This window comes from Lactuca saligna, chromosome 5 (assembly GCF_052625555.1).
Source record: "Lactuca saligna cultivar CGN05327 chromosome 5, ASM5262555v1, whole genome shotgun sequence".
Taxonomy (NCBI): domain Eukaryota; kingdom Viridiplantae; phylum Streptophyta; class Magnoliopsida; order Asterales; family Asteraceae; genus Lactuca; species Lactuca saligna.
Window position 1 is genome coordinate 171459423 of NC_136421.1, and position 19785 is coordinate 171479207.

A 19785-nucleotide genomic window follows, 5' to 3' on the forward strand; every position below is an offset into this window, starting at 1 on the left:
CCCTCCTTTGGATAATATCCGAATTTATATTTAAATTAAATACTTTAATTATTTAATAAACTTCAAAAATTCATATCTTCCTCATACGAGATCCATTTTCGACGTTCTTTATATCCCCGCGTAGGTGAGACTATGATCTACAACTTTCGTTTAGACTTCATCGGCTAATTTTGAATTTATTTTTGTTATATTAATTTAGTAGGTCGGGACAGGAAAACTCTGTTATAAATTCATAACTTCTTCATCTGACATCTGTTTTTGTCTGTCTTTTTACCGTTGCACTACTATCAACAAGATCTTAAATTCTTGTTTAGATTGTTTCGGCTAAAAACCGCTCGATCTCAAATCGAGTATTCGGGCTGCATACCGTTAAGTCGAAACTTAGAAGAATCATAACTTCCTCATACGAAGTTAGATTCGGACGTTGTTTTTATGCACGCTCATGGTTTAACGAACTCTACGACTTTTGTTTAGATCGGTAAGTCTAAATATCACTCTAACATAAATTCACTTTTTACGTCATTCAGCGTCGTACTGGTTTTGTCGCGAAACTTCGACATGTCATAGCTTCTTCGTTATAACTCGGATTTTGGCGTTCAATAAGTGTACTGAATCCTTGTAACATATACTACAACTTAGTTAAGATTATTCCTTCAAATTAATCTTCCATCAAAAAGTCATTTTTGACGCTTAACATCTCTAAATTGACTATCCCTGATCTACGGGCGTTACAATCATCAACTGGTTCAACATATGGAGCTGGATTTACTTGAACTGGACCCACTTGAGCTGGATCTACTTAAATTGGATCCACTTGAACTGGTTCCACTTTACATGCTATACAAAAATGTAGTTAATGAGTTGGCTGTTGCAATTTAATTATATCGTTTTAATTTTAATAACATACCTTTCTCCTTTTTACATTTTTTAGGTTTCTTGTTTTTTGGCCTTGAAGTGGATGCTACATCTGCTGGTATAGTAGGACATGTTGAACTATTGTGGCCCCTTTCTCTACAAATAGTGCATCTATTAACTGCACCTACTTTTGAGATAGTATGCCTTGTTTTCCCCTTGCTTTCCCTCTCAGATTGATCCATTTTCCTTTTAAGGGTTGGCCTTCCTGGTAACCTTCTTTTTTGAGGAGGCAATGGCTTCATGTAGGGAGCTTCAGGCCACATGGAACTACCATTAAGTGGATTAATGGTATGGTTGTAACAAATCAAGAACATGGTTGTATGGAACCATGGTATAACATAATCCTCTGCATTTCTGTTGAGGTATGAAATGGCTGCCACTACATGCACACATGGGATACTTGATACTTGCCAAGATCTACATCCACATGTGTTGTTGGTAAGGTCCATAGCATATCCATCATTTCCAATCCTAACCTCATATTTTTGTACCCCAGAATATATAACTCCCCAAAATCTGTCCACAAAAATAACAAGTTCTATTAATCTACTAGATGACATAATAATACTTATAAAATACAAGTTATATCATACCTTTGCTGTTTCTTTAACTTTGATATCTTTAATCTTATAGATGGACATATTTTTAAATTACCCTAACTTTTATCCCTCTAGCAGCATTCTATACATCCTTTCCATTGCATAAATCCGAATCTCTTCCAACATGGTGAGGAGTGGTCTCTTCCTAGCAAGATCAATAATAGAGTTGAAACTTTTTGATATGCCATTCTCATAAGCATCACAAGCCTTGTCCACTTCAAAGAATGCCCTGCACCAACTTTTAGGGTCCCTTTCCATGAGGTGTTCATAAGCTAAAGGGTTAATTTTTTTTATGGAATTCATTTCTACCTTAAATTTTGGTTGAGTAGTACTAGCAGAAGCTGCCCAAAAAACTTCCTATATTGTTCACATTTGAATCTTTTCTTGAAGTTAGCATAGATGTGCCTAGCACATTGTCTATGCTCTACTACTGAAACTCTTTCTTTGATAGCCTGTACCAATCCCTGAAAGAAACAAGAAATAGATGACATAACAAAAAACATTGAACTCAAACAAAACATAAAATAAAATATACCTTGTGTTGGTCTGATATGAGGGTCAATCCATGGCTAATTCTCATTTTAATGTCACTCAGTAAGAGGTTAAGAAACCACTTCCATGTTTCCTTATTTTCTACTGCCACCACAACCCATGCAATAGGGAAAATGTGGTGGTTTGCATCCCTGCCCATAGCTGCTAACAATTGGCCTCTATATATACCCTTTAAAAAACAACCACCTACCCCTATTACCCTCTTACATGTTGCAATCCAACCATCCTTCACACTCTTAAAACAAACATACATTTTAGAAAAGTAAGTGGTGGAATCAGGCATGGCATTCACATCTATCTTTACTGTTGAACCAGGATTTGTCCTCATTATCTCTTCATCATAACTCCATACTTTACCATAATGTTCTATCAAACTACCCTTTATCTCATCCAAAGCATATCTCCTAGCATTTCTACATTGAGTCACACTAAAAATCAAGTTAAACTTTGTACTCACTTTGGCTTTCATTTTCCTTATGCTCATTTTGGGGTTCTTTAAAAGCTTATTCTTAAAATGCTTTCCAATCCATTTATATGTTACAATGGAACCAAGTTTGAAGATTCTTGAACAGTTATGGTCATCAACTAAGGACTTAATCTGGAAAGACCTTTCACTACTCATCCAAGAAGCCCACAGTCTAAAAGGACAAGAGGGATTCTTGCTATCTTTAGAACATCTCACTAATAACCTCTGACTATCATTTTTCTCATAATAAAGATTGTACCCATTCTTCACTACATAGTTAGTCAAACAATTTTTCAGTTCCATAGGGTTAGAGAATCTCATACCTAGAATTGACACCATTTTGTCCTATTTTTGGTTCTCATTATGGACAGAGTACATTGGTTTGTCATCCCCATTGTTGGTTTCAACCTTATCAGTTTCAAGATCATCATTTTTATCCTTAGAAATACCTGACACCCGGTGTAAGAATTCATCACCAACAATCTTGTCAAGAGAAGGAATGTAACCATTTACTTCATGCTCATATGGAATATCATCAGAAAGTTGTGAATCTTTATCATCATCCACATCTGGCTCAAAATACTGCCCTTCATCATCTTCTAGTACTTCCATATCAGCCCAATCAAGTACAACTTCATTTTCGTGGTCTATATACACATTCATTGTTAGACCAACTTCATCACTATAACCTGTTTCAATAAACTCATAGTAGTCAACATCATTCCCAATTCTCCTAATACCCTCTGTCAATGGTTCATTTCTAGTGTAGTAATGTACATTATCGCATCTACCTTCAATCAACATTGCAATAAACAACTTAAACTCTTTGAGATCCATTGCACCAAAATCGACATCAGAGATTGAAGCAACAACAACGTTCAAGTACACTAATGGTTTTGGTGCGAATAAACCATTATAATGTACATAAACTGTTAAATACTTACGGAGTTTGGAATCGGAGTCCACATTCTTCAATGTAACACTCGCATTTACCACTTCTCTTCAATTCCATAACTGTAATATTCGATTAAACCCTAACTGTAAGGAGAAAATGGGGTGAAAGAGTAACTGGTTTGCAATGTGTTCTAGGTCCACATAATAAGACATGTCATCTCTAATTAAATGAGATAACCGGCAAAACAGGTGATAACCGGCATCGAGGATTTTGGTGAACATGATTATTAAGTTCAGTGGTATAATAATGACAAAAAAAAAAAAGATAAGAGACCAAATGAGTACTTATCGAAAACTTTATTACCCTCAAAGATGATTTTCCCTCTCATTTTTCTTTCCGATCTTATCCAAAACCAGTCTTTGTGCAACTCTAAATATTTCTCTAGGAATATCCCATTAATGAAATCAAATAGAGCGTAATAAAAAAGGTAACATGATGTCATGATCCATAAGAAAAGTTAATAAGACCGAGTTCCAATCCTCTTTAACATTTTTAATAATGGCATCGGAGCGTATCAAGAGTTGTAAAATAATGAGAATATCCGAATCATTCCGCGAGGCTCCATCTCACCACTTTCATCTTCTCGGATGTTCTTGCAGTCAATATCAAAATTAAGAATTTTATGATTTTCTTCGTGAAAATCCCTCAACATTTTTGTGTATAACTCTGTCTTCTTGAATTTTCATCTCACATTTACAACATCTTTTTTATTATTCATCGCGCAATCCTCACAAACCCTAACAATCAACAACGTTTACCTAAGTCTTTCTTTCTGAATTCTGGAGTTCGAAAAAAATCTCTTTTTCGATTCATATATCCCATGATTTATTCATCATTAGAAAGTTTCCTTTGGTGATCGTATATAACGGTTACATGGTGTTCCAATCTGTCAAACATTGTGATATAGTTTATCCAATTGAGATTTCGAGGGTTTTGTGAATTTTTTTTGGGGCATATTAAATTATGTCACCTGCGGCTCCAATCGAGCCGACGAAGAAGACATTGCCGGAATCGTCGTCGTCGGGAGACTTATCACCGGAGAGAACCGGTTTGGAGAATCATCGCCGTTTTGGAGACCTAAGAGGGGTTCAATGGCGTATAGATTTGGGGATTTTACCTCCTTCCTCCTCCTCCGTCGATGATTTTCGTCGTGTAATCGCCAATTCCCGTAGAAGGTATCCGTTCTCTCCATACCTCTGTATAGACATTAAGGTGTTAAATTGCATGTTTAATTGATAATTCACGTGTTAATTTTTCCAACTGAGGCTTGTGGTTTATATGAACATCTGATCAAATACATCACCATTGTTGTTGTTCTTGATATTTTATCACATCCAACATAGGCTTTAGCTGGTTAACTCTGACTAGATTTTCTATAGGATTTTACTGTTTGATAGGGTTTAACATAATCTTGTCTAACCTTCATATTGTTAAGCTTGAAGTTCTTTTACTTCTCCCACATCTTTCTCTGTTTCCAAGATTTTTAGAACTAATTGCATCTGAGAAGAAGTTAAATGTTGTATTTCCATTTTCCAGATATGCAGCTTTAAGGAGGAGGCTTCTTATCAATCCTCATATTTCCAAAGATGAAAGCAATTTTCGTGATCTTGTTATGGACAATCCTCTTTCACAAAACCCTGGTACATTTATTACCTTTTACATAGCATTGATATTGTTTTGAGGTGACATGATTCTATTTTTGCATTTACAAAGAATGCATACCATGAAATCTTTGATTGTTTCATGTCAATAGCTCACTGATATTAATGCAGATAGCATGTGGGGTCGCTTTTTTCATAAAGCTGAATTAGAGAAAATGGTTGATCAGGATTTGTCAAGGTTGTATCCTGAACATGGTAGCTACTTTCAGACACCTGGTTGCCAAGGTGTATTGAGAAGGATTTTGTTACTTTGGTGTATTAGACACCCAAACTATGGCTACAGACAAGGTAATATACTAATATACTGTTTTATAATGCTTAAATTTAAAAATGTCAAAGTTAGTTTTCCACTATTTTAAGTTTCTTTGTTGTGTGTAAACAATGATACAAAAAACACACAAAGTTCTTGTTTCAAGGTTTGGTTTTTTGTGTTTATGTATTCTTTTTTAAGCCTATTAACAAAAAAAAAGTCACTGCCTTTTTTGCCATTTACTTGAAAAGGCCACATTAACTTTTTCCTTTTTGCATGGAAGCCTTTTTCATTTTTTTTTTTTTTTTTTTTCAAAAGAGCCACCGGTTAGTGCTGATGTGGCATTTTCCAAACACCTTTAAAACCATTATGTTTTAATGCCATGTCACAATATTTCCCATAAAGGGGCATCAAATTCAGATAAATGGCTAAAAAACAATGACTTTTTTTGTAAAAATGTTTTCTTTGTGGTGTTTAAGGCTATGTTTGGCATGCCATAGTTAGCTTATTTTTCGGGCTTTTTAAAGTTGTCAAGCCAAAAAGTAGCTTAATAGCTAACTTGGACTAGCTTTTTAGGAACTTATAATTTTTTTTTTTCTAAATATACCCTTAATAAATTATAAACATCATATTTTTCTGAATGACCTTTTATGTCAATTTTATATCTTTCAGCTAGTTTTTACCAAATGTCATTTTTTATCAGCTATCTTATAAGCTAGCAGCTAGCTCTTCAGCTAACAAGTAGCTTTTCAGCTAGTACACCGAACATAGCCTAAATATATACTACACTTGAATACCATAATTTTATAGAGACTAAAAACAACTTTTTATTTATGGGTTATCTACAGAAAAGTCCCAAACTTTTTTCAAAAGTTTCAATAGAGTCCTATTTTTTTATTTTTTGAACAGAAAAGTCCCAATATTTTGAAAAAATCATATAATCTATCATTTGCGGATCAAATTAAAAAAATGACATTTTCGTTAATTTAGGCAAAAAATCAAATTATTAGGACTTTTCTGTTCAAAAAAAAAAAAAATTACGACTTTATTGAAACTTTTGAAAAAAGTTTGGGACTTTTCTGTAGATAATCCTTTATTTATTTATTTATTTTTATACTTTTCAGGAATGCATGAACTTCTTGCTCCATTATTATACGTCCTTCAAGCCGATTTATCGCGTCTTTCACAAGTCCGAAAACAATACCAAGATTACTTCACCGACAATTTCGATGGCTTATCATTCACCGAATCCGATTTCGAAAAAACCGATGACATCACAACCCAAAACAACCAATCAAAACTCAACAACTTCCATTCCCTCGACCCCAAAATCCAAACAATCATCTCCTTTAGCGACGCATACGGAGCCGAGGGCGAATTGGGAATTATCCTCTCCGAAAAATTCATCGAACACGACGCCTACTCCATCTTCGATGCCTTAATGAACGGTGACAAAGGCGCAGTTGCCATGGCAAACTTTTTTTCCCATTCTCAGACGGGAGTATCCCCCGTGATCGAAGCCTCATCGCAATTATACCATTTGTTATCAGTCGTTGATTTGTCTCTTTACACTCATTTAGTCGAGCTAGGAGTTGAACCGCAGTACTTCGCGCTTCGATGGCTACGTGTTCTTTTCGGACGCGAATTTGCCCTCGAGGACCTTTTGGTCATTTGGGACGAAATTTTCTCCCTCGACAACGCTCGGTTAACTCCCTCGTCGGAATCGGAATCGGAATTGAATTCCGGGGTTTTGAAATCGACACGCGGCGCGTTCATTTCTGCGCTTGCGGTTTCGATGATTCTTTACTTGCGGTCGTCGCTTCTCGCGACGGAAAACGCGACTTCGTGTTTGCAACGACTGTTGAACTTTCCAGAAGACGTTAATGTTGGGAAGCTTGTGAAAAAAGCTAAATCTTTAATGAATGTCGCGATCGATGCGATTAATTCGGTTCATGGAGGTGGGGCCCGGTTTAAGAGGAGTAAATCGAGGAGTCACAGTCTCCCGTCTGACCCCGGGGCTGCCCCTCCGGGCAGCCCCGGGGTGCCCGAGAGTTATTGGGAGGAGAAATGGAGAGTTTTGTTGAAAGAAGAAGAAGAACAAAAACAAGCGAATTTACATAAACATGTGAGAAACCGGATTAAAGGGTGGTCAGAGAGAGTCAAGATGCGGTTATCAAGAACAGAATCCGCGAGACTTCTTTCGAAAGTGAGTCAAATCAAAACGGGCCCCACTCAGTCACAGCCACAGTTACAGTCGCCTGTTACAGTTACAAAAGCCATGGCTATGGATGAAAGTCATGAAGCCGCCTCGGTTTTTTCCGATGCGGTTTCTCATATTGACATGGAAGTAAGCAGTGTGGCGTCAAATTCTTCGGTTAATGAAGTGGCTTCGCCTTTACCGGTTTCGGACCCGCCCGAAGAGATTTTTAATAAGGAGGGGCAAAGTGACAATTCGCCAAAGTTGGGGGAGAATTTTAGGGAAAGAAGAGTTCTTTCGGGAAAGTTTCCGTGGTTATGGATGTTTGCAAGAAATGGGAATGAGGGTTCTTCGTCTACTTCCGAGCCTGTTTTTGAATTTGATCATTCACAGAATGGAATGCCTATATCATCATCATCATCATCATCATCATCATCATCATCATCATCAACATCATGTACAACTAGCAAACCGGAAGTTGTTGAACAGAATTTGAAAAATCTTGCTCGATCCATGATTGAAAATATCGAGGTATTTTACTTGTTTTTGTTTTATTATTCTCTTTGAATTCTGTTACATGTTCTCAAATTACTTTTGTAATCTTTAGGTGATTGAATCTGTTTTCCAGCAAGAAAAAGACCAAAATGACCCTATAGAGAACTTTGTAGGCAGAGGACAATTTAAAGCCATGGGAGCTCTTAAAGAGCTTCGAAAAATTAGCGACGTTTTATCACAAATGTAACATGATATTCTTTGTTTATATACATAGCAAATGCATATATTGTAATTACCATTTTCGAGAGTCCTTAATAAAATGAGTTTCTAAGGTTTCTCATGTAAATGTAAATATACTTGTATCATATTATATGTGAAAATCGATTAATTATATATATCATGTTGTAATAAAGATCAATTTTTTTTTATTGATTTGGGAGATTTATGGATAATAACGTTACAAACAAATATAAAAAGGAAACAAAAAATTGGAAGTTTTATAAGAGTCGGATTTTGTCGAAGGCGTGCTTTCCTTCCGTTGTGAGTTTAGTTTGCAACTTGAGATATTCGCTATATTTCATTGGGAGATAGCGAGGGAGACACGTGTCACGTTCTAGAAGTCTTGATGATGGGCCCACGGTGGTGTCAAGTGATGGTCCGTTAGGGTTCACAAGTGTGATTCTTGTACGTTTATCGTTGACAACTGTTCGATGCAACTTACTCTTGTATTTCCCATTGCTAAATATCTGTTAAGATGTTTGGATTTTTTTAGTAATCTCAATCTTTTTTTAGAAACAATGTCGTGTTTGTTAGGCTATGTGCACAACATGAAGATGGTTTTTTTTACTGCATTTAACGTGCCTTGGAATAGACTTATGTAATTTGACAAAAATTATATTTTTATGACATCCATAATAAAGTTGGACGTTTTGCATATGACATGAATGTTCTTATCATCACATATAACCCAAATTGCTTGTCTTTTTCATAATGTGTAACAAATGCAGCCTTATGTTGTGTTTGTTATATGAGACTTAACGAGACAATCTTTAGGTATATTTTTGATGAAAATAATGAAAAGAGATTTTGATAGTTTTTCATGTTGCACATTTTTTAATGAAAAAAATTACATGTTTTCTCACATTGATATATGTCATAGTGTCCAATTCATGCCAAACTTGGTATAAGAGAGACTATCTTATATTGTCTAGTTATGTGTTAGTCATTTCTAGTCATGTCTGATGTAATAAATGGTGTCCTAGTTTCAACTTACCTCCATATGATCTGAAATTAGTATTGCGAATGCATTTGGAACATCACTCATACCAATCCATTTCCTGTTTTGAAGAACTTCAAGACCAGGAACACCATTTTCATATAGTAGAGTCAAGAGCCCATGATCCGTATGTGGCATTAACCCCCGTTTGCCATCGAACTCCATGAGAGAGGGATAATAGTTGATTGCTAACAACTGAAACCCCGAGTCTAAATTTAGTTCTTCGTTCATGTACGATGCTTCAAACCCTAAGCTTTCTGAAACCCCCTTCACCAATTCCATTGCAACCATACGTGTCTTTTTGACATAAATCGATGCAAGTTCACTGTGTTACCCACAAATTAATTACAAAGAAATCAAACAATCCTTTTGCATAAGTAGTCAATGGTTCAAATCTTTAAACAATAGTTTATGGTATTGAGATTTAATTTATGATGGCTATCTAGCAGGGAGTTGTGTATCATATTTCCATCTCATTTGATAATATTTAGGTAATAGTGGTGCGCCAACTCAAGAGTTACAAGATGAATAATGTTTCTTTTTATGGGAATAAGTCTTGAAAGATGTTCTTGAATCATTAAATATGTATACCTAAAACCACGTGGTTTGTGAGGACAATTAAAATCAGGATGAACAATGAGCCGAAGATATTCCCTCCACAACAAGTCTTTGTCTTTGTTGTCGGGATTGAAGCCCGTACTACATCTTATCGGATCCAAAACACCATGAGCTTCAAATTCAAGCTTTTCTTCTGTTGTCATATTGAAAAACTCATTCGACGCGTGCATCATTTCTGCAATCAAAATCTCTGGGATCCCATGATTCACCAACTTACAAAGCCCACAATACAAATCATTAGAGGTTTAAAAATATACGTGAATCAGATAACCTATCAAAAAATCCAAAATTTTAATCCAAAAATCTAGATATCCAAATTATGGATACAAATTTGGATGGTAAATTTTCAAAATTTCGGATGTTGGATTATCTAAAAATTTGAATAATATATTTTTATTTGTTATTTTCTTGTTTTGTAATTACGTGTCATTCATATAAAAAATATTGAGATATCGATTTTAAACATCCCTGCTATTCAACATTAAACCCTAAAAAAGCAAAGATCTACAATCTTGGTGCGTACCATGAAGCATCCCCAATCTTCACAAGCTTTACCAATATCTTGGATGACTTTCGAACGCTCGTTAGCAATTCTAGATGTGAGTAAGGAGTAGTCGATGACGGGCATTGGATCTTGTGGCTCCAAAGAAGTTGGTGCACCATTAGAAGACATGTATTTGTGATCAAGTGTTACCTTTGTGGTTCTTGTTATGTTATCTTAAATATTGTTTATTGTAATTAAATTAAGATCTGAGACTTCATTTTCTAGCGTGCTTGGTTAGTTTTTGGTTTGTTGCAATGAAGATGTCATTTTATGTACGGTTGACAATGATGTGATCAAGACATGTAGCACTTGTTTATGTAGTTGGTCTTTTGAGGTTGTTTAAGTAGAAAATCATGTAGGGTTTTTTTTTTTACTATTAGTTAGATTAATTCCTAAAATTTATTGATAAGGTCAATAATTACTTTTTGGACATTTGTTAGAAAACTCTTATTTACGTACTATAATTATTTTTGCATAAAAGTTAGTGATTTTATTTATTTATTTATTTTTGCATGATTAAGTTGTTAACTTAATAAAACACTCAAACTAAGCATTTTCTTTCTTTATTTTGACTTGTAAACAATAAATAATTATTAAGGTTGTTTATATGGAATTATTTGCAAATTTAAAGTATAAAAATATTTAAAGTTGTTCTTTTGATATGTTACCTAATATTCGAGTGTTTCTATAACTTTGACTTAGTAAATTATAGTTTTGGTCTCTATGATTTGGTCAAATTCTCATTTGGTCCAAACTTTGCAATGTTGATAGAAACTATACTTGTGGTTTCCAAAACTACACTCGTTGCCCCGGGTTCGGATAAAAAGACAATTTTACATTTTTTATTTTTTCTACCATTTATAATATTTAACAATATAAAATTAATAAAAGACCCCGCTCTTCCAATACCTTTGTACTGGTGTCGCCGCTAAAGGCGTCGCTGCTAATACATTTGTATTGTGATCCGCATCAAATCTGCAAACACTATCCGTTCGATCTACATCTAATCCAACGGTTGTCGTCACCGAAAAAAAAACGTGGTGACTTTTCCCTCCAGGGGTGTTGACGTTAAAGCCTTCTTGTCGCCGCTAAAACGTTGTCATCGCCGCTATTACTTGTCGCCGCTAAATCCCTATCGCGGATAAGTCTCCCACTCACCTCTTTTCTGTTCTACCTCATTTCCTCTTCTGATTTTTGGCGATTTCCTTCCGACCATCTATGTTTTGATTGATATTACCACCGTCGGCGGCCATCGTATCGCAACAGCCTTTTATCGGCGACCACCACAACGCACGAGCCCAACCGACAACCACCACAACACCCTATTACCGGCGACGACCTATTGTGACTCAAAACGAACGGAAAAGGTCTGAATCCTCCTTTTTTCCGATTTATCGTCTGTTTTGGTGTTATTCTAATGATTTTAAGGTTCTAATTTAATGATTTAAGAATTGTTGTCGAAAAAATCAAGTTTCTGCCGGAATACCTCCACCACCACTCTTCTATGACAATTACATAATCAGGTTCCTTTATAACATATGTATTTGTGTATTTATATTATGTGTATGTACATATGTATTTTTATGTGTTTTTATAAGTATGTATAATGTATGTATGTGTGTAATGTATGTATAAATGCATGTATTTATGGTGAAACAAAAAAATTATGTATGCTTATATATGTGTTTGTTTGTCATATGTGTATTTGTATTTGTATGTATAAGTGTATATGTTTATATATTTATATCTGTTTTGCCATTTATGATTGTAATGTATGTATAAGTGTATCTTAATATGTTACTTTTTATATATAGATGTGTATTATGTATATATATATATATATATATATATATATATATATATATATATATATATATATATATATATATATATATATATATATAGAGAGAGAGAGAGAGAGAGAGAGAGAGTCAGGTTCAAATGTTTCCAACAACTATTGTATGCTTACTGTGACCAATGAGAATTTAGGAAATAAAAAGTAATTAAATAATTAAATAAGGGCATAATGGTAATCTTAATATCTCTAACTATGGTAAAAGAATAAGCAAATTAATATATCCTAAAATAATCCAATGACTTAAACACTACAAAAACAACATCCCTTTATCAGTCGTCGACCACAAAAAAATTACGTATCCCGTCTCAAAACCCTACGCCCCCTACTTCGAAGGTCTGATGAAATTATAGAGATTCGTGGTCAAAGTTTAGCGATTTTGAAACCCGAGCCACCCCATATGATGTTAATCATCACCTCTATTCATAGGATTCGATTCAACCTTAAATCAACGTGTCAGTCGGAGAAGATTGTCAAACCATCAGCGAACATCGCCATCTGCTCAACTACACCAACACATTCATGCCATCATCTTTATTCTTCTTTTGCGTATTCTTTTTACTGGTTGGAAATTATAAAACTAATCACCGATAAATTATTGGGTTAGTTTCTTCTTCTTCTCCTTTTTTATTGAATTTATTAGGGATTATTGTTTTTCTTGCTTAATTGTTCGTAAATTACAAAACTAATCACCGATAAATTGTTGGGTTAGGCCCCGTTTGCTTACCTCTTAATTGCAAAATTAAGAGGTAATGTCTTAAAATTTCAGATTCAGAGTGTTTGTTTGAGTATTAATTTTTACCTCTTAAACTAAAAGATGCCTCTTATTTTTTCAGATATCAAAAGAAGTCTGAAAAAAAAAAACGGGACGCTTCCTAATTTACCCTAGATTAATCGACCGCCTCCTTTCTGTCTTCACTTCGTTGCTTGTGTCCGTGTATTCTTCTTATCGACGAAAACTCAATCGTCGACCAATCCTACCTCCGGCGCCATCATCGACAGGATCTCCATCTCTTGCGTCGCTGCCATCATCGATACATCTCCATCTCCATCCGACTGCAACAGGTATGCTTCCGCCTCATCTTCTTTCTGTTTCATTCTTCTTTCCCTCTCAATTTCATTGTTCTTCTTCTGTTTCTTCCTTGTTTCCTCTCAAAATTGAAAATCAAAAACGAAATTGTTGTGCTATTACCTTCTGATTTGTTCAATCAAAAGCTATTTTTGATGTTAGGTTTGATTTTGATGTTCAATTTTGATGTCATATGATCGAATGTTGATGAAATTTTGAAGTTATATGTTCAAATTTGATGTCATATGATCGAACATTGATGAAAATTTGAAGTTATATGTTCAATTTTGATGGTAGGCTTGATTGTGTTTAAGGAATATGATGAAATTTTGATGTAATATGTTCAATTTTAATGTCATATGATCGAATGTTGATGTTGGATTTTTAATATGCATTATTTTTGTTGTTGTTATCATGAAATATCCATATTTGTGTTTGATGTTATAGTGAAATCATATATATTCTTGCTTATATCGTGAAATATCCATTAGTTTTATTGAATTTTACACTTGTTTTGTTGAAATAGTTGTTGACAGTGTGCATTAGTTATGTATCTGTTATCATGAAATATCCATATTTGTGTTTGATATTACAGTGAAATATATATATTCTTGCTTATATCATGAAATTGTACACTTGTGTTGTTGAAATAGTTGTTGACAAGGTGCTTTTATGTTGCTTAAATTGTTGGTTAAAATGTGTTTTTGCAATGTTTAACTTGTTGTTAAAACATGCATTTTTTTTGTTGAATTGATCAAAAAAATGGAAGAAAAGAAGGATAGGATTAGCTGGAAGGTTGAAGGTGTAGAAAAACGTTTCTAGAAGCTTGTTTACGTGAAGTTACGGTGAATGGGCGGGAAGGGAGTAGTTTGAAAGCGTTATCTTGGAGGAATGTAGCTGAAACATTAAAAATTGAACACAACTTTATTGCGGACCAAAAACAAATGAAGAACCTGACTATCTAAAGTCAAAGTTTGGTGCTTTTTTGAAGTTCAAAAACAAAACCGGCAACGTGTACAATTCAACAACCAATACCTTCAACCTTTCCAAAGAAGAATGGGAACTAGAATCGAAGGTATTTTTTTAGTTATAAAAAACATATTATCATATTTAAGTAATAAAATATTTTTTCCAAACAGTCAAACAAACATGTGGATTCTTTGAGACGCACGCCACTACCCTACCCCGACCTTTGCACACAGTTGTTTGAAGGCGCAACTGCGACCGACATAAATAGTTGGGGGCCAACTTCTACCCTTCCCCGTCCTACTCAAGAGTCAAGCCACTATAGTTTGCATGACTTTGATGACATCGATTGCACTCAACAAGAAATTGTAGGTCTCAGTGACGAGTCATCCGCTCAATCAAAAAAACAAAAGACTATAGATACGGCAAAGAGTCAAAATAAAAGTAAAGATAAGGGTAAAGATGCATCCAATTCAAGATTGCTTGAAATCGGTGAAGATATTGCCACAGTTGCTAAAATATTTGTGGAAAAGCATTCTTCTTCAAATTTGGATGCGTGTATGGAAAAATTGGAGAAGTTAGGATGGGGAATATTTGATCCAAGATACACTACTGCTGTTGCTCTTTTTGGTGAAGGTGCGGATAAGAGGCAAGTGTGGTTAACCATTGATCCAGCTATTTGTGAGAATTGGGTCAAGACTGTTGGAGCACATTATGGAATGTTTCGCTAAGAAGATTTTTTTGAATGTTTTGATGGTTTTTTTTGGATAACTAGATGTTTGGATAACTTGATGTTTGGTTTGAATTAGATGGTTTTTTTTGATTACTTGATGTTTGGTTTGAACTAGATGGTTTTTTTTTGGATTACTTGATGTTTGGTTTGAACTAGATGGTTTTTTTTTTGAATTACTTGACATGAATGACTTGATGTTTTGGATTACTTGATGTTTTGCATTGCGAGATTTTTATATGATATGAATGAATTGATGTTTTGGATGAATTTTTATGTTATATGTTGTTAATATAATTGTAACACCCGTGTTTCTAGGCTTGCCATTTTTAGCAATGTAATAGTCTAGGTTAACCTTGTAACTCAACTTGAAATAATAAGAATGTATTATTTGTGAATTATTTGAATTATGTGATTTATGTGTGTATTTTCTTAATTTTTATAATTTAATGAATTAAGAATAAAATAAGCGTCAAAATTTAAGTGTGAGATAAGCCCGACATCTTTGCATAAAGTTGTAGTGGTCGAAACAAGGATTCCGGAGATATAAGGAATGCCAAAATCCGAGTTATAATGAAGAAGTTATGACCTGTCGAAGTTTCGCGACAGAACCGACACGACGCCGAGTGACGTAAAATATGAATTTAAGATAGAGCGATATTTAGCCTTAGCGATCTAAACGAAAGTCGTATATTTCGTTTAACCGAGAGTGTGCATAAAAGGAACGCCCAAATCTGACTTCGTATGAGGAAGTTATGATTTTATGAAGTTTCGACTTAGCAGTATACAGCCCGAATACTCGATTTGAGATCGAGCGGTTTTTAGCCGAAACAATCTAAATGAGAATCGAAGATCTTGTTATTAGTAGCGAAACGATGAAAAGTTAGGCGAGAACGGACGTCAGACGAAGAAGTTATGAATTTATAACGAAGTTTTTCTGTCCCGGCCTTCTAAAAATAAATAATAAAAATAAAATTCAAAATTTGCCGACGGAGTCTAAATGAAAGTTGTAGAGTATGGTCTGACCTTCGCGTGGATATAAAGAACGTCAAAAACGGAGCTCGTATGCGAAAGTTACGCAATTTAGAAGTTTGACAAGTCAATTACGCTCCGCGTAATTTGTGTACGCCCCGCGTACTCAGTCGGATGCAACTTGTCTGACCAATACTCGAGTGCCACCAATCGACGCACGCAGTGACGTCAAAGTACGCTCCGCGTAACCCGAGTACGCCCCGCGTAATTTGAGTACGCCCCGCGTAATCCCAGACCCAGCAACCTATAAATAGAACTCGAATTCAGCCATTTTCTCTTGTTCAAACTCTTCCCTCTCTCTAAGTTTTGCCTCGTTTTGCATGTCGTTTATGCCCTAAAGCCCCGGTATCATTCCCGATCCCCGAAGCAAGATCCGAAGCCCCGAGGATCCCGAAGAGCGTTATTCCCGAGCCGAAACGCTGCCCGCGAGGAGCCCGGTTTTGTGAAGATCTTCCAGATCTACGGAGAAACACCTCTTCTGCAAGACGTAGTGCTGCCCGATCATCTTCTGATCAAGTGAGTGTGTAGTTATTTTCATTCCAACGCAATATTATGAAGTATTTCCTATAAAATACGTGTTATGTGTATATATTTGGTTGTTATACGTGTGAGTGTATATTCACTCTCTTCTATCTTATAGATCTGATGTATTCTCTATGAAATACGTGTTATGTGTGTATGCCTCATCTGTTATGTGGAATATGTATTGCTTAAAGCATGTTATACAGGTTTTTAAACAATGTATAAAAATGTATATTTTTATCTACTAATATGTTGGGTAGAACATGGGTAGGTAATTGGTGTGTAATAAACAGATGAGAGGCCTCGGTGTTATTGGTGTTAATCTAGTCATTCAGCAGAGTATGGATGACGACCACAGACTATTCTAGACTGTCTTGTAGAACACTAGCAGGCTCATTACCTGTAGGTGTTGTGAACGACGTGTTCACCGGTGTACTCTATCCCCCACATGGTTGCCTTTAGGATACTTATTGTTGAGGAAGCCCCTCTGCAGTAATGTCCATCCCGATGAAAAATCCTGAAATAGGTTCCTTATAATAGACGTTATTTTTAGGAACGTAAGGTGAGGATAACGGGAATGGGTAATCGGGTTTATTGTTGATTGTTGAAATTAAATAAAAATTATTGTGGGTTGAAAACCCTATATGCTCACCAGGCTCCCAAGCCTAACCCACTCAGTTGATTTATTTTACAGGAAGTGGCGCAAAAGCTTAAGATGGGCGAACATCAAGTTGTTTTGTTTACAAGTCTGTATATGTATATATTTGTTGAATGACTTGTAATGCTATCGTTTATGCTTTATGATCTGTATCGGAACATGACATCCCGACTTTTGAATATGAAATGAAATCATATGTCTTATGAAATGTTTTGATAAATATCTATCTTATCATGTTTTGTTTTTTGGGAACAAATTCCGCATCTCTTTTAAAATTAAAAGGATTTACTCTGAAAATTATTTTAAAAAGCATAAATGAAATCGGTCTTTTCTGGCCGAGATTTTGGGGATGTCACAGTTGGTATCAGAGCATTAGTTTAAGCGAATTAGGAATTTGTAGGATTTCTAAACTTAAACTTAGGATGCTAAGTGGAGATTGCGAGGTGTGTGTCTGTTGGATCTTAGACACAAGCACTAGTTTATTTTAGGAAAGTTGCCTAAAATGCTTTTATGTGCTAAATGTTATATGTTGCCATATATGATATTGTTTGTTCGGATCTACGGTTTATTGCCAACCGGATCGGAAGGTTTATGTGTTTAGGATTCTAAGCGTATATGTACGATATTAGAACTAGCATGTAATCGTTTGGAGTAATAAGGTCAAATTATTCGGTGTATAGATCAAAATGGTGAGAACAAGAAGCGGAGTTGGAAATGCTAATGAAAACAGGAATCAACCACCTGTAATTGAGCAAGTACCTGTCGTAGCTGCTACACCTGAGCCGATAACAATGGCTGGTGTACAAATGATGATTCAAATGATGTTGGATCATCAGATGGAAGAAACAAGACGCCTGCTTAGGCAGAATCGTGAAGAACCGTCAATTTAAGTGGAAGAGCCCGAGAAGAATGGAGGGCAGTCTGAAGGAGAAAACTTTAGTGGGATCATTGGTCAAGACGAACAACCAGTGGTTAGACACAATAACCAGTATGGAGGAAATGATGGTCGTGGGTGCAAGTATAAGGATTTCATGGCATCCAAACCACCATGCCTATCCGGAAGCCCGACGCCGGTACAAGTTATGGACTGGGTCTCTGAAATGGAGACTATGTTGAAAGTTGCAAATGCAGCAACAGGCAGAAGACCGCTCTTGCGATCCCTCTGCTAAAATCTGGCGTGTTAAGTTGGTGGAAGCTGTTAGCTGACTCTATGCCCAAGGGAGAAGCAAGCAAAATGTCTTGGGAAGACTTTGTGGAACAACTAAAGCTACAATACTGCTCCGAGCAGGACCTTCTGGAAATCAGTAATGAGTTTCAGAATTTGAAGAAAGGGAAATTGAGCGTTACTGAATACGCTACAAGTTTCACGGAAAAGATGAAGTTTATCCCATATTTAGTGCCTACAGAACTCTCTAAGGTCAACAAGTTTGCCCTTGGACTACCAGCGGACTATGGTCCAATGGTTAAGCAAGCAACCACATTGAAAGCCGCCATCTGGGCTGCTAGAAATGTTGAGACCCAGATCAGGGAAAAAGGTCTAGAAAGGTCAGAGGTTGGTGAGAAAAGGAAAATCGATGGATTTTCAGGGTCCAGCAAGAAAAGTAAATTCTCGAAGTCTAGTTCGAGAGGAAGTGGAGGAAAGGTAGAGGCGAAATGGTGCGACAAGTGCAAGAAGAAGCATCATGGGAAGTGTGGCGGGGAAACCACATGCTACAAATGTGGAAAGCCAGGGCATTATGCCAACGAATGCACCTTCACCAAGAATGTTTGTTATGGTTGCGGTGAGGAGGGGCACATCTGAAGGGATTGTCCGAAGAAGAAGGAGGCAGCAAGACCCAACATTCCGCCAAAGCCAAAGGCGAGAGCATTCCAGATGACACTAGAAGCTGCTAAAGATGAAGCTGATGTCGCTTCAGGTACCTTTCTCGTTAACAATTTGCCTGCCCAAATTTTATTTGATTATGGAGCCAACTACTCCTTTATATCGCATGAATTTGGTAGAAAACTAGCTTTGCCTGTTGATAGACTAGATAATGCTTTATTAGTCGAAGTTGCTAGTGGCAAGTTTGTACCTGTTAGCCATCGTATGAAAAACATCTTAATCGACTTGAATGGGAATAAGTTCCGCGAGGAATTATTGCCTATCGAACTTAATGGTTTCGACATCGTGTTGGAAATGGATTGGCTTAGTGCCAATGATGCCGAAATTTTATGCAAGAAGAAAATAGTGAAAGTGAATCCGCCTGGAAAGGAATCGTTTATGGTGTATGGAGATAAACGTAGAGTAAATTCTGGAATCATTTCCCTAATGAAAGTCAGAAAGTGTTTGACCAAGGGATGTACATCATATTTAGCATTCGTGATCAATGCTAAGAAGGAAAAGAAGGTGATGCAAAATATTCCTGTTGTGTGTGATTATCCGGAA

General features: G+C 35.9%; 2 protein-coding genes across 2 annotated transcripts; one reads left to right on the forward strand and one right to left on the reverse strand.

Moving 5' to 3' along the window:
- The first annotated feature begins 3978 nt into the window (after positions 1-3978).
- LOC144997368 (uncharacterized) lies at positions 3979-8485 on the forward strand. Its single transcript, XM_078957262.1, has 5 exons — positions 3979-4662; positions 5024-5127; positions 5260-5436; positions 6523-8126; positions 8203-8485. Exons 1-5 carry the CDS (start codon positions 4451-4453, stop codon positions 8335-8337), a joined length of 2232 nt encoding a protein of 743 aa, XP_078813388.1. The 5' UTR covers positions 3979-4450; the 3' UTR covers positions 8338-8485.
- A 4-nt stretch (positions 8486-8489) lies between these two features.
- LOC144997369 (2-oxoglutarate-dependent dioxygenase 19-like) lies at positions 8490-10677 on the reverse strand. Its single transcript, XM_078957263.1, has 4 exons — positions 10508-10677; positions 9958-10196; positions 9364-9691; positions 8490-8836 (listed from the first exon to the last, which is right to left on the reverse strand). Exons 1-4 carry the CDS (start codon positions 10655-10657, stop codon positions 8588-8590), a joined length of 966 nt encoding a protein of 321 aa, XP_078813389.1. The 5' UTR covers positions 10658-10677; the 3' UTR covers positions 8490-8587.
- Positions 10678-19785: the final 9108 nt, after the last annotated feature.

Bases quoted from the DNA above. Each gene is read 5' to 3' on its own strand.
- LOC144997369 (XM_078957263.1), bottom strand. From the start codon at position 10,657: ATGTCTTCTAATGGTGCACCAACTTCTTTGGAGCCACAAGATCCAATG. The intron at 10,197-10,507 runs GTACGCACCAAG...GGGCTTTGTAAG, and splicing joins AAGATTGGGGATGCTTCATG to TTGGTGAATCATGGGATCCC. The intron at 8,837-9,363 runs GTAAGTTGAAAC...ACATCTTAACAG, and splicing joins TAATTTCAGATCATATGGAG to ATATTTAGCAATGGGAAATA.
- LOC144997368 (XM_078957262.1), top strand. From the start codon at position 4,451: ATGTCACCTGCGGCTCCAATCGAGCCGACGAAGAAGACATTGCCGGAA. The intron at 5,128-5,259 runs GTACATTTATTA...ATATTAATGCAG, and splicing joins TCCTCTTTCACAAAACCCTG to ATAGCATGTGGGGTCGCTTT. The intron at 5,437-6,522 runs GTAATATACTAA...TATACTTTTCAG, and splicing joins AAACTATGGCTACAGACAAG to GAATGCATGAACTTCTTGCT.